This window comes from Hibiscus syriacus, unplaced genomic scaffold (genome assembly GCF_006381635.1).
Source record: "Hibiscus syriacus cultivar Baekdansim isolate YM2019G1 unplaced genomic scaffold, ASM638163v2 tig00016066_pilon, whole genome shotgun sequence".
Taxonomy (NCBI): Eukaryota; Viridiplantae; Streptophyta; class Magnoliopsida; order Malvales; family Malvaceae; genus Hibiscus; species Hibiscus syriacus.
The window spans coordinates 390,775-406,132 of record NW_024062381.1 but is presented as its reverse complement, the minus strand read 5'-3'; the positions used below and the strand labels follow the sequence as shown (position 1 = coordinate 406,132).

The 15,358-nt window shown below is 32.7% G+C and overlaps 1 protein-coding gene across 1 annotated transcript; it reads left to right on the top strand.

Annotated features, from left to right (window-relative positions):
* The first annotated feature begins 414 nt into the window (after positions 1–414).
* On the top strand, positions 415–1,390 carry LOC120208244 (probable glutathione S-transferase). The gene is made up of 2 exons (XM_039207562.1): positions 415–824; positions 914–1,390. Exons 1-2 carry the CDS (start codon positions 516–518, stop codon positions 1,259–1,261), a joined length of 657 nt encoding a protein of 218 aa, XP_039063493.1. The 5' UTR covers positions 415–515; the 3' UTR covers positions 1,262–1,390.
* The last annotated feature ends 13,968 nt before the right edge of the window (positions 1,391–15,358 follow it).

The window sequence follows — 15,358 nt, the reverse complement described above, 5'->3', positions numbered from 1 at the left end:
CTGAATGTTAACATGTTAATTATGATATGATAAAATATGATCATAAAATCTCAAACAACTATCATATTTCAGTCATCATGTTAACGTCTAACTTAGACAACTGTCGATTTTTTAACGAAAAATGATGTATTTGGAACATAATGAATAGTCAAGTTATCGTTTTGTAACTTTTGATAGTCGATAGACTCAAGGAAGCAACACTTTATAGTTGGGGGACTATTTTATAATTTTTAATAGTTGAAGAACTTAATAAAGTATTATCATATAGTCAGGGGACCATTTGTATACTTTACCCTATATTAAAATGGGTTATAATCTAATTTCCCATCTTTATTCTCTTTTCAATTTTTATTATATCTTACTATTAAAATTCTAAAAAAGATAACCATAATCTCAAATGTCATATGTCAATTTTTTCCCAATTTACCATTTTTTTCTTTCTCCCACAAAAGTGTGCAATTATCTAGTATCTATATATTATTACCTTGTTTGACAGTATTACATAGCAAACAAATATGGAAGAAGTGAAGCTTTTGAAGACATGGTCAACCCCTTTTGGTTTAAGGGTTGTTCAGGCATTGAAGCTCAAAGGCATAGGGTACGAAGCAGTGGATGAAGATCTATCCAACAAGAGTGCTCTTCTTCTTCAATACAATCCCGTGTACAAGAAAGTCCCGGTTCTTGTTCACAACGGGAACCCAATCTCGGAATCACTTGTGATCCTTGAATACATTGATGAGACTTGGAAGCACAATCCGATATTACCCGAAGATCCTTTTGAGAGAGCCAGGGAAAGGTTTTGGGCCAAGTTCAATGACGAAAAGGTAAAAGATGTTCAATTCTTCTATGAATAATGCACTGGTTTTTAATGAAAATGTTGATGAACATCTGGTTTGTTTTGTTTTTGTTGCAGCTTTTGCCAACAATATGGGCTGTTTTCACCAAAGAAGGGAAAGAACGAGAGGAAGCTATGGCGGCATCGGTGGAGAATCTGAAGTTTGTCGAGGAAGAGCTGAAGGGAAAGAAATTCTTCGGCGGAGAGAAGGTGGGACTGGCGGATCTTGTTCTGGGTTGGCTTGCGAACTTGATCGGCGTCTTTGAAGAGGTGACTGGCTTGAAAATAGTTGATGAGAGATATCCGTTGTTGTTGGGTTGGATGAAAGAGTTTTATGAAGTGCCTGTGATTAAAGACACATGGCCTCCTCATGACAAGATGATCATCAAGTACCAAGCATTTTATGACAAATACCATCCTGCATAATGATCTGCTTTGTTTTCCAGAAATGGGGGATTTTCGTTTGTAATCTGTCATCAACATCAAGTTGTAATACCTGAGATTGACTGCCTTATGAATAATATCAGACTTGTTGCTGGTTTTTATTTACCAGAATAAAATATGTACATAGACGGACTACACCAGAACCTCCACATGATGAATGCTTGTTTTTCAAAAGGTTAACTCCTTAATATCAACCAGGGACAATAGCTTCAGCGTGGGTGTGGGTCTGCCGTTCAAACAAAGGAAATTAAAAACTAAAAGAAAATCATGAAGAAATATACTTGAGAAAAGACAAAGAGAAGTGATGCGAAACCTTGTTGCCCTTTTTCCCACCACAGATTTGCCTTTATTATCAAGAATCCACGGCTTCAAGCTGGGAATATTAAAGGAATCCAAGGACCAAAAGCACAGTGAGGAAACAAATAATGCATACCCCCAGGGCCCATGCTTCTGATATTTACTATATCATCTAATCCCTAATAAGTGTGAGTGGTTCACATCTTCCCTCTAATGTCTTCCAGTTAATGATTACTTCCTCATAACATGTTCAATCGAAAATGTTAAAAAAATTTAAAAAAAATTTACATTTTATGTTGCACCCAACGGAAAATATTATATTTTTATAATATTTTTTAGTCGCATCGATTTTCTGTCATTTCTTAACATTAAATTAAGTTATCGTATGACAGAACTATCCAATGTTCTTATGTTAATTAAAAATTTTGTTTATTTATAATTTTATATACACCTAGAACATAAGGATTGTCAAACTACTTGAACATGATGTGATCCGACCCGACTCGAGTTTAAAGTGGTATTTTTTATTTCGGGTTCGAGGTGAGGCAAATTATATAATAAACAGTTTTGGACGGGCAGACCTGAGCTTAAGGTGAAAAATCAATGATCCGATCTGACCTGATATAAATTATTATTTTACCCTTTTTTTATTTATAATATATTTAAAATTTTAAGGATTTTTGTTTTTATAGTGTTAAAATATGTTCTTTAATTGTTAAAAGTATAGTGTTGAACTAACTTTTGATTATGATATAACATGATTCTTAAATGTTTTAAGTTGTTAAAATTTGTGTTTCATGTTTTATAAATAATTTGTCATAAACGATTTTAAAGCGTTTTTAAGTGTGAAAAATAATCACAAATCTTATTGAGTAAATTCTCATTTTATAAATATTGTTTTAAAGCTCAAAACACTTGATTTTTAGCTAAACCTCTTACAGTCTCGAACCAGTATGTCAGTCTCGATACCAAAATTCCATAAGGCTTTTTGGTAACAATGCCATGACATTGGTATCAAGACGGGTTGGTGAGTATCGATACTCACACAAACAATATCGATATTGATGGTTCAACGGCTATAAATTTGACTGTTGTGAGGCTCGATCTCGATACTAACATCCTGATATCGATACCAAATGTGTAGGCTCAAAATTAATTAATCCAACGGCTCTATTCAATCCCCAATGGCTCCAAACGGCTAGATTGATGTTAGAAGACATAAAAGGGACCAAGATTCAAGAGAAGAACAACAAGAAAGTCAATTGCAAGATCAAACCATCATTAATATACTTTTAGAGAAAAAATTGTCAAATTCTTTGTAACACACTTGTGAGCTACATTGTTAAATTTGCTCAAGTGTGATTTTGGGTGAGTGATTAATTTGTGCAAACACATTTGCCTTTGTGAAGTTTTTCTTTTGTTTGTTAAATTTGTAATTACTGTCTGGGAGAGTGTGTATTCAAGGTTTTATGGCATAAACCTTGAAATGTTTGTAAGGTTACACCTTGTCCTCAAATGTTTACAAATCTATTGGATTTGAAAAATCCTTAGTGTATATGCTAAGATAGTGGATGTAGACTTGGTTTAGAAGTCGAACCACTCTAAATTCTTTTTGCAAAGTTTTATTTTCGATTTATTCCACCATAAAATTTTCAAAGGCCAATTCACCCCCTCTTGGCATTTTTTCGGTTGATCAATAAAGTTAACAATTGATATCAAAGTGGGTATCTATCAATGGTTTAACAATCTTGAGTAGGTCCTAGGAGAGCTTTATCAAATTCTATAAATCAACAGTTAAAGATGACTTAAATTTCCGGCTCCTACAATGTTGAAGACTCTTAATCCGTTGCAAGACCACCATACTTCAATGGTGCAAATTATTCATATTGGAAGAATAGGATGATGTTGTTTGTTCAAGATACCGATTACTTGGTTTGAGATGTCATCATTGATGGTTCACCTACTCCTCCACAAAACAAGTCTAAATAGACCAACGAAGATAGAAAGCTAGCTTAACTCAATGCCAAAGCCATGCACGTTCTCTTTTATACACTTGGCCCTGATAAGTATAGTAGAGTGTTCTCATGCTCTAATTCTAAAGAAATTTGGGACAAGCTTGAAGTCACTCATGAAGGAATAAGCCAAGTCAAAAATTCCAAGATTGACATTCTCACTCTCAACTGCGAGAACTTCAAGGTGAAACACGATAAAGACATAAAGATGATGTCTGATCGGTTACTTTAATAATCAACGAGATGAAGAACTTTGGGAAGGTATATCCCAATAAAGAAGTAGTGAGAAAGATGTTTGCCCCATTATCGACATCTTGGGAAGGCAAAGCTATTACCATCGAAGAAGCCAAGGATTTAGAGTTATAAACCCTTGATGAGCGCATTAAATCATTTATTACTCATGAGATGAGGCTTCAAATAAAATAAAAAAAAGAGAGAAAGAAGAGGAAGAAGAAAAAGGATATTGGCATCGCTCTCAAGTTCATCAATGAAGATAAAGAGGATTTAAGTGAAGAGGCGGATGAAGAAAATGAAGAGATGGCCAAGTTCTTTAAAAGATTCAAACGATTCATGTAATCCAAAGAAAATGAGATGAAACATGAATCGAAGAAGGAGAAAAATCCTATTATATGCTACCATTTCCAAAAATTGAGACACATCAATTATGATTGTCCTCATTTAAAGAAGAAAAGATCTAGCAAGCCAAAGAAGAAGACTTTTGTTCCTGCATTAAGGTATGAAGACGTCACCGATGATGAAAATGATGCAGTAGCCAACCTTTACCTCATGGTCATCCAAGAAGATTCAAAGGTATCTTCTAACTCATCCAATTCAAATTCTTATACATTTAACGAGTAACAAGATGTCTATGATGAATTAGTGTTCGAATGTGAAATCATGATTTCAAAACACAAAAAGGATTTATTCAAAATTGGAAACTGAAAATGACTCACTTTCTAAGAATAATAGCGAACTTGAAAGCAAAGTTAAATATTAAATATTTTTGAGAAAAATAATTTAGACTTGCAAAATTTGCTTTCTAAAGTTCATGAGGATCATCAAAGGAAAGTTGATGATCTTGAGAAAGAAAAGGTTAATTTTGACAAAATTATTAAAAATAAATTTAAAAGAGGAGATTGCTCCAAATCAAATTTTGTCAAAAATGGCTTTTACAATAAACATGCTTATTCCCCTAAAATTTTTAACGTAAAAATGGTTAAGAGTATATGGGTCCCTAAATGACTTATTACTACAAAAAATGGATATCTATCTCTATGGATACACAATGAGATAAATTGTTTGAAACTAACATCAATAGACCCAAAAAGATTTATGTACCAAAAGTTGCGCATAATTGTCTATTGTAGGTGTATTGGAGAAATGGTGAGCAATTTCAAGGTATTTGGAGGCTATAGACACACTAAGGAAGGGAACTTGAAGAAAGGGAGATTTACAAATCAATCTTAATTCAATGGTAAAATATTTCATTTTAATGCAATATTATGCTTCTAAATGACTTTATATGTTTTTGTGCTTGATTGTGTGTCCCCACATAGTGCTTAATTGTAATTAGTTAGGGGGTTTATATTACATGAATGGTATCTTTGTGGCTTTATATGCTTAATTTGATATCTTTTGACCTTAAATTATTTCTTGTGGAATGTTTTGGACCTTGTTTGATCTAGCTAGTTAATTATTCAAAAAGTCCATACTATACGCTTTAGTAAAATACCTAGCAAAACACTTTAATTTAGTATCAAATCATATTTTCAGTGCTTAAATAAAGTTCTAGTACATTCTATAGTCTTAAAATCATTAGGTACTTATTCTAGAAGCTTTTGAGGGTTAAAAATGTCAAATTTGACAATTTCAAGCTTCTAGTATCGATACCGAAATTCTAGTAGCCAAAATTGGTATTGATATTGCCTTAGAGTAATGATATTGGGTAGGGAATCTCGAGACTGTTTGTCTCAGTATCGAGACCGGGGCCTCTAAATGCTAAAACCCCATTTTCCCATAAAATCATCATTTTTATTAAACTTTAAAACCCTAAATCGAGACCTCTCTAAAAATTCCTCATATTCACTCTGATTGAATGCAAATTCTTTCCGATTTCTTCATTCCTTCATCAACCTTAGTGGATTTGCATCAACTTCATCAAAAATTTTCAACAAAATTTGAGGTAATCTCTTTTAAACCCACTTTCTTTATTTTCGAATTTCATGCACAATATTTCGTATTAATCATGTTTTTAAGATAGTTTTGATTTCTAGATAGCTCAAATACCATTTGAACACTATCTTATTGTCCACTCTTCATGATTACCACTCAAAAACTTTTTCAAAATGGTTTAAATAGGGTTTAATTTTTTTATGTTTATGCTATTTTGAACAAATTTGAAGATATTGATTGGTTTATTGGGTTGTATTATATATGTTTTCATTGCAGGAGGTTAACTCATTCACCAATTTTTTTCTTAGAATCTTTGTTTTAGGTTCGTCCTCTAAGTGTTCGATAAAATTCTCAAACCAAAATTCCTTTTGTCATACACACTGTTTTGATCAAAAATACCTCCTAGAATAAAATGTCTTAAGTCTAGTGGTACTTCTCATTAAGGTCAATCTTCTAACTCCGCAAGTTTTGAAAATGCTTGTCTCAGGGACCCTAATGCTCTTGACTTATTCAATCGCTTTTACAAAACTAAACCCATCCGTTTTTAGCTACCATTAACCATAATTTTCTTATGTCATGGGTTTACCAATTCACCATCTTTGAAACCTTCGTTTCCTGGGGTTAGTTAGACTTGTTTAGCATTCCTCCCAAGGTCCATCCAAACCTTGTTCGTGATTTCTTCTCAAATGATATCTTTGTCCATGCCGAAAATGACGAGAATCGAGTCGTTGGGATAAAGTCGTACCTCTTGGGAAAAGCTTTTCCTCTTAGTCCCTCCTCCATTGCTTTCTACTTAAATATTCCTGATGATGATAGTCCTTTCAGGAAACTACATATGTTCCAATAGAGAGATTCCCCAATAATAGCCCTACAACTCTTGATTTCCCCGATCATCTTTTTTTACTCCCCATTACATGGTTCTTCTACCCTTCCGGTGGTTTTATCATATCAAGAACAACATTCGTCTAAACTTTGCCAATATCAAATTCTTAGACCTTGTTGATGTTGTCTCTAAAGGGGGCAATTACACCAAAACACTTCCTTATGCTTGTAGTCTTAGCTTTATCTTTAGGGAAAAACTTAAAGTGTCTACCGCCTATGACCCTCTCATTCCCCTTGTTAGTGTCATAGATCTCAAATCGACCCATAATGCCAATTGGGATTTTAATGAAAATATAAGTGAGTGGCATCCTTATAGATGACATCTCTTGGACAACATAGAGGAGGAAGGAAACAAAATGGAAGAGCCATCGATGCCCCCACCTCAAGAGGAGATATCGATGAAAACCATGTATGATTATATGGCTCAAACATTCGGGAACATAAATACTCGCTTGTATGCGCTTGATAATGACGTTCATTGGATACTTTATCACTTGATGTCTCCCTCTCCTTCGCCACCACATCTAGATGAATAGGCTTTCCTATATCGTTTTAGGGCATTTGCATTTTGATTGAATTTATGCATTATATGGTTTTTATTTTAGAACTTTATGTTGTTTTATGTTTGACACTTTCTTATTTTGGTGCTTTATTGATTTATTTTGAACTATTTTTGATGTTGATCTTATGCTTACGAGCTTGTTTATTTTATTTTAAGCATAATTTGACTTTTTCTTTATGTTGAATATTTGAGTTCCCTATTACACTAGCATAATTTCTCTTTTGAAGCTTGGTTTGATTTTGATATAACAAAAAGGGAGAGAAACATGTTTAAGTGTAAAACTTACAATTTGCTAGCCAAAAATGATTTTAGCCAAAAATTTGTTTTACTAAGGGGGAGATTTTATTTTTCACAAAATATGAAAATCAATTTTAAAACAAATTTTCACAAAAGGTTTTGTTATATCAAAGGTAAAATGTAACAAAATAACCCTAACATTTGACAGTATTGTCAAACTTATCCTTACTGTTTTTTTTGACACATTTGACCACTCAACATCTCATTTTGGGTCAAAAAACACCCTCGGTGGCATGTCCATGTGTGATATCACGTCGACAAATATTTATTTTTATTAATTAATAATTATTTTTTTCCTAATTAATAACTACCAATCAGTTATTGCATGGGATTGTTTTATTAAATTAGGAAAGGAATGATGAATAGGTTTTCCTATATCGTTTTAGGGAATTTTCATTTTAATTGAATTTATGCACTATATGGTTTTTATTTTCGAATTTTATGTTGTTTTATGTTTGACACTTTCTTATTTTGGTGCTTTATGGATTTAAGTTTGAACTATTGTTGATGTTGATCTTATGCTTATGAACTTGTTTATTTTATGTTAAGCATAATTTGACTTTTTTTTATGTTGAATATTTGAATTCCCTATTACACTTGCATATTTTCTCTTTTGAAGCTTAATTTGATTTTGTTATAACAAAAGGGGAGAGAAATATGTCTAAGTGTAAAACTGTTGAGTTAATCGATCGACGAAATAGCCAAGAGGGGGTGAATTGACAATTAAAAATTTGGTGGAAGCTTTTGCAGAAAATTGAAAATATTTGCATAGCGATTTAGAGTGGTTCGACTTTCTCAACCAAAGTCTACGTCCACAACCTTAACTATCCACACTAAGGATTTTCTGACAAATTCACTAATTTGTTCTTTCTTTTGAGGACAAAGAGTAACCTTACAACTCCCTCAAGAATTATACCCCAAAATCTTGAGCACACTATCTCCCAAAGAGAAATACACAAATTTCACAAACTTACAAGAAAACCTCACAAGGTAAGATGTTTGCACAATTCTAGAGCAAAGAAAGAACACTCAAGAATAATACAATTGAGCACAACAAGTGTTCTTGAAAGAAAAAATGAATATTGAATGAAATAGGCTTGAAAATGTTCAAACTTGAGGTTTGATGCTTTCTCTTTGATTCTCTCTTAATTCTTGTTGATTGTTATTGATCAATGGCTCATAAGCTTGTTTAAATACACCTTGAATCACTTCGAAACATCAAAATGTTTTCAACAATCTATCACTTTTTGATATAACAAAACATTTTAATAATTTTAAGATTTTCTTTGACAAAACATTTTTGAAATAAATTTTGTAAAATTAATCCCCCTTACTATAACACTTCTCCCCCTTTTAGTTAAATCAAAAAGACTAAAAACGTTTTAAACAAGGGTTTTGAAAACTTAGCCAATTGATAATTAGAAATTTAAAGCTTAAGCTGCTAAGATCATAATCAAGAGAAACGTTAGCCATTAGTTTCATAAATCAATATTCATAAATAACGTGCAATGGTAAAATTGGTCATATTAATCTAAAATGTAGATGATTGAAAAATTAATAAGCATTAAGCTTAAATTGAAAATTCAAACCAAATATATAAATATAAGCATGTAAGTTCAAAAATCCAAATCATCCAAAACAAATTCAAGCATCCAAAACATCAAAAAGGTTTTAACAATCCAAAAACATAAATCCTAAGCTCAATCCTAGCAAAAACAAAGAAAAACAAGGCAAGGTCTAATCCATAGAAGGATCGGGAGGAGGATGAGGATAACGTGCTCACATCTCAAGTGTGAGCGCGTCTAAACGTTCGTTCATCTCCCATTGTTGAGCCCCCATAATAGTCAAATGGGACTCAATGGATGCGAACTTAGATCAAATGTCTCCATAAATGATTGAAAATATGGAGGCACTTGATCCTCTTGTTGTGTCGGTGCGTCCTCGGTTGCTTCATCGTCAATATTGTTGATATCTTGCATTAGTTGTTGAAGCTCTGGATCATCGTCCGCTGCCGGTGCCGGAGGAGGTGGAGCTCATGAGGAGCTAGCTCCCGGTGTTTTCTCAGGGGATCGAACCCATTGGTTTGTTTCCGTATCCTTTTTCCATCCCGATTTCTTTAAAGATGTCAAATTTATTTGGTTTTTAATAGGGATGGATGCATCAAGATGTATTCTAAGATCAGCTTTGATAAACAAGTTACTCAGAAGACAACCGTAAACTAGAGTTTCACAAAGCTTTTTATTAGGGACAAGGTTTACAGTTTTAACGAGTTCGACAAATATAATCTGAGGTAGGTTAATTTTCCTATTATTTTGGATACAATGTATCCACCAAAGGTCTAAGGCACGAAAAGTGGAGTATTTGCCTCCGGATGGTCTAAACCACCAAGAGATCATCAAATAAAGAAAACGATCTTGGTGATCTAACACACTCGCACTAGACCTAACCTTGTAAGGAGAACCTACTGTTTCCTTTTCATTATATAAGCCGTCATTATCTAATCCTAATGTGTTAGAAATGTATTCAGAATCAATATGGATGAATCGACCTAGAAGATAGGATCGAATTCCTATTGTTTCGGTTCTAGCTCGGTTTTGAATACAAATGGCATTGGAATAGAAACTTCGAACGAGTTGTTGGTAAACTACTGGTTCGAGATAAAAAAAGTTTATCAAATTTTCAAGCTTCAAGAGTAGGAAGATATCTAAAGTTTATTTCTTGCATAGCTCGAATAGAAGGAATATGTTCTTCTCGAATTTTATGACTCAAAATACTGAGAATACCTAAAGAAGAGATTTGTCCCAACCAGGTTCGTTAAAGAACGAATTTTGAATAGTCATTTTGATATCATCAGGATTAGGAAATTGTTGAATAGGAGGTGGATTGAGAGGTGGGTTAGGTGGATGGTTTGATGACTAGAGGATTTCCTAGGGCGTTTTTGAGACATGATTAAAAAATCGAAAGAGTAACCTGCAAATTTAAAACATATGTATGCAATATAATCAATTCCAAAACTCAAATGAGTCCTCAATATTTCAAGATTCTCTAATAATTCTAATGGGCAAATTTTGAAAACTATGTTTGAAAACAATGTTTGAAAATCAATGTGTAGTTTTCAAAAACAATATAATTAAATCAAAAACAACAATTTTAAAATCAAAACAATTTTTTTATTATTTCAAAAATTTAAAAAAATTGATCAAATCTTGTGTTTTTTATGAAATTAGTTGTAGATTCTTGTTCTAAACCAAAATATAAGTATGTCCGATCACTATTTCATCCTAGAACTAATCAAAACTAGGCCCAAGTTTAAAAATCAATAAAATAGAGTTTTTAGAAAAGTTACCTTGAAATTGGAAGATTGAGTGAGAATGTGATGTTGTTTGCACGAAATTAATGATGCTAGCAGGTTTAGGAGTTGAAATCTGAGTGAAATCCGACTTGAAATCGTTGATTTTAGGCAAAGATGAGTGTCGAGTTTGAAAGAGAGAGGCGCACGGTGAAGGAGAGAGAGTTTGGGTACAAATGGGGTTTTGGGGTTTTTGTAACCAGAACCCATGGAGGGTATCAGTACCCTCATGGGGGGTATCGATACCCATTCAAGGATGGTATTGATACCCATGCAAAGGGGGTATCGATACCTAGCGCAGAAAATTTAAAAATCTATATTTTAAACACTCAAAATGCTAAATTAATTTGTTCTAGTGGTATTGGAAACTCATATTACGAAAATTAACTATGTTCAATCAATCAAATCTATCATTAATCATAATTTGAATATAAACCCCCTAACTATTAGCAAATAATGCAATCAAACATATTATTTTTATAAGCATTTTCCAAAAACTAATTAAAAAGGCTAAAAATATTTTAAACACTAAGTCAAGGTAGGTTGGTCAAACCTAATTCTCTTCTAAGTGTCCAAAATCTTTCTTTATCTAAAGGTTTTGTAAAAATATCTGCTAATAGATGCAAAGTATCAACATATTCTAGAACTATATCTTCTTTAGTGACATGATCTCTAATGAAATGATGTCTAATTTCAATATGCTTAGTTCTAGAGTGTTGGATGAGATTTTTAGTGAGACAAATAGTACTAGTATTGTCACACTTGATAGGTATGGTACTAACTTCAATTCCATAATCTAAAGTTGTTCTTTCATCCATAAAACTTGTGCACAACAACTACCAGCTGAATCTATTCCACTTCGGTGGTAGATAATGCAACACAATTTTGTTTCTTTGAAAACCATGAAATGAGCATATTTCCTAGGAATTAGCAAGTACCGGAGGTGCTTTTCCTATCTATTTTGCATCCTCCATAAACCGCATCAGAGAAGGCATGCAAGCTAAAGCTAGAGTCTCTAGGATACCAAAGTCCTAAACTATGAGTGTCTTTAAGGTATCTAAAGATTCTCTTAACAGCTAGTAAATGTGATTTCTTAGGGCATGATTGAAATATAGCACATAAGCAAACACTAAACATAATGTCCGGTCTACTTGCGGTTAGATAAAGCAAAGAGCCAATCATTGACCTATACAATTTAACATCCATACATTTACCTCCTTCATCTTTGTCAAGCTTTGTTGATGAGCTCATTGAGTGGCCTAAGGTTTTCATTTTCCAATCCAAATTTCTTGAGCATATCCTTGACGTATTTTGCTTGATTGATGAAGATGACATCTTTTCTTTGCTTGATTTGGAGTCCCAAGAAAAATGAGAGCTCCCCCATCATGCTCATCTCGAATTCACTCTGCATTAGCTTAGAAAATTCTTGGAAAAGAACATCATTAGTAGAACCAAATACTCTATCATCAACATAAATTTGAACTACTAATAAATCTTTACCTTTATACTTTAAAAACAATGTAGTGTCAACCTTCCCTTTTGAAAAACCCTTTTTAATTTAAAAAATTGACAATATTTCATACCAAGCTCTAGGAGCTTGTTTTAAACCATAAAGCACTTTTGTCAATTTAAAAACATGATCTAGAAATTTTGAATCTTCAAAACCAGGAGGTTGTTCCACATACATTTCTTCTTTTATAAAACCATTTAAAAATGCACTTTTAATATCCATTTGATATAGTTTAAATTCATTGAAACATGCAAATGCTAATAACATTCTAATTGCTTCCATCCTAACTACGTGAGCGTATGTTTCATCATAGTCTATGTCTTCTTCTTGAGTATAGCCTTGAGCAATAAGTCTAGCCTTGTTCCTCACTATATTACCACTTTCATCAAGCTTATTCCTAAACACCCATCTAGTACCTACAGTAGATTTATTACTAGGCCTTTCAACTAATTTCCATACTTTACTTCTCTCAAATTGATTTAACTCTTCTTGCATAGCCATAATCCAATGTTCATTATTTAATACTTCTTTAATATTTTTAGGCTCTATGCATGAGATAAATGCAACATAATTACATATATTTCTAAGAGAAGATCAAGTTATTACCCCTTTGGATGGATCACCTATAATTTCACCATCCTTGACATAGTTGTACTCTCTTGAGTAAGAGACTTCCCATTCTTCAATGGTTGGATTCTCAAGAACATCATGAGTTTCCTCATCTTTCGTTTCTTCCTTTGATAATGGTTCTCCAACGTTATGTCTAATTCATTTGTGTTTACAATACATACATCATCATTCACACAAGAATCCTTCCTCGGAAGGGGATTATCATCGAAAACAACATGTATAGACTCTTCTGCTACTAAAGTTCTTTTATTAAATACCCGATAAGCTTTAGAATTTAAGGAATAACCCAGGAAAATTCTTTCATCACTTTTAGCATCAAATTTGCCAAGATTTTCTTTACCGTTGTTTAAAACAAAACATTTACATCCATAAGGATGAAAATAGCTAATGTTAGGATTTTTATTTTTTAAAAGTTCATATGGAGTTTTCTTTAAAATTGGCCTAATCATTACTTAATTTATAACATAACAAGTTGTATTTGTGGCTTCCGCCCAAAAATATTTTGGCAAATTGTTTTCACAAAGCATGTTTCTAACTATTTCTTCTAAAGTTCAAATTTTCATCTAAACAACTCCATTTTGTTGAGGGGTTCTATGTGCTGAAAAATTATGGCTAACACCATTTGAATTACAAAAATCAATAAATCCAAGATTTTCAAATTCAGTACCATGATCACTCCAAACACTAGTTATGGAGTAACCTTTTTCATTTAGGATTACTTTTGAAAATGTGATGAATTTTTCTAATGCTTCATCTTTAGTACTAAGAATAGAACCCAAGTATATCTAGAATAGTCATCTACCAATACAAATCAATATTGTTTTCCACCCAAGCTAACAGTCCTAATTGGCCCAAAAAGATCTATATGGATCAATTGTAATACTCTACTAGTTGATACATCATTAATGGACTTAAAGGAAGTTTTTCTATGTTTTCCTTTAACACAAACATCACAGATTTTATCATTATCAAATTTTAGCTGTGGCAACCCTCTAACTAAATCTCCTAGAATTAGTCGTTGTAAAACACTCATGCTAGTATGTCCTAGTCTCCTATGCCATAACTATCATGCTCATCCTTAGCAACTAGGCATCAATTAGTCATATGAATAGAATCTAAATGCACCACGTAAATGTTTCCTATTCTATGACCAATAAGCATAATCCGATTAGATGCAATGTCAATGACTTTACAACCATTAGTTTTAAACATGACATTGTATCCCTTATCACATAATTGACTAATACTTAATAGATTATGCTTTAACCCATTCACATATAAAACATTTTTAAATTGTATGGAAGAGGTATTACCTATTGTACCTATACCTTCAATGTGACCTTTTGAATTATCACCAAAGTCACCTTCCTCCATTTTTGGCGTTAAGCTCGATGAACCGGCTCTTATCTCCGGTCATGTGTCTTGAGAATCCACTATCAAGCTACCATGAGTTTGAATTTGTTTCTCATGCCTTGTAGCAATGCTCCTTTCCCTACAAACATAGATTAATTTTTTATTTTTGGTACCCAAATTCTTTTGGGTCCATATTCATTAGTTTCCAAAATCCTAGTCCCCTTGGATATCCATTTGTGTAGGATATCCTTATCTTTAGTAGTAATGAGTTTTTTAGGAATCCATATACTTATAACAAATTTTCCATTAGAGGTTCTTCAGGACCTCTATGATTGTAGTTTCTAAAACTTTTTCTAATAAAGTTGGATTTTGAACTTTCTCCATTTTCAAAATGTTTTGTTCCAACTTTATCAAAAGAAGATTTAAGATCATCAATTTTCTTTTGATGATCATCATTGACCTTTGAAAGTAAATTATGCAAATCATAATTTTTCTTTTCAAACTCTTCTAGTTTGATTTGAAAATCTTTAATTTTACTTCCAAGATCATTGTTGGTCTTGGATATGAGATTATTTTTTTTTTCAATTTTGAAATATCATTTTTATATTTTAAAAAAATTTCTTATAATCCGAAGTCTACCCAGTATATTCCTCTAATAGCTCATCAAACAAATAATCTTCAAAATTAAATGAGCTATAGGTTACCTGAGAATCTACCCGATGCCATCAAGCACAAGTTTGCTACTTCCTGTTCCTCTTCATCAGAACCTTCTTCATCGCTCCATGTAGCCATGTTTGCCTTGTGTTTATTCTTTGATTGACCATTTTTCTCCAATTGTGGACAATCATATTTGACATGCCCTAACTTTTTACATTCATAACAAATGACCGAGTCATTCTCTTTTGGTTCATTCTTGAAGCCTTCATTTCGTTTGAATTTTCTTCCTCGGTTTGGCTTCATCAATTTTCTGAACCTTTTGGCAAACAATTCCATTTCCTCATCATCGTCATCTTCA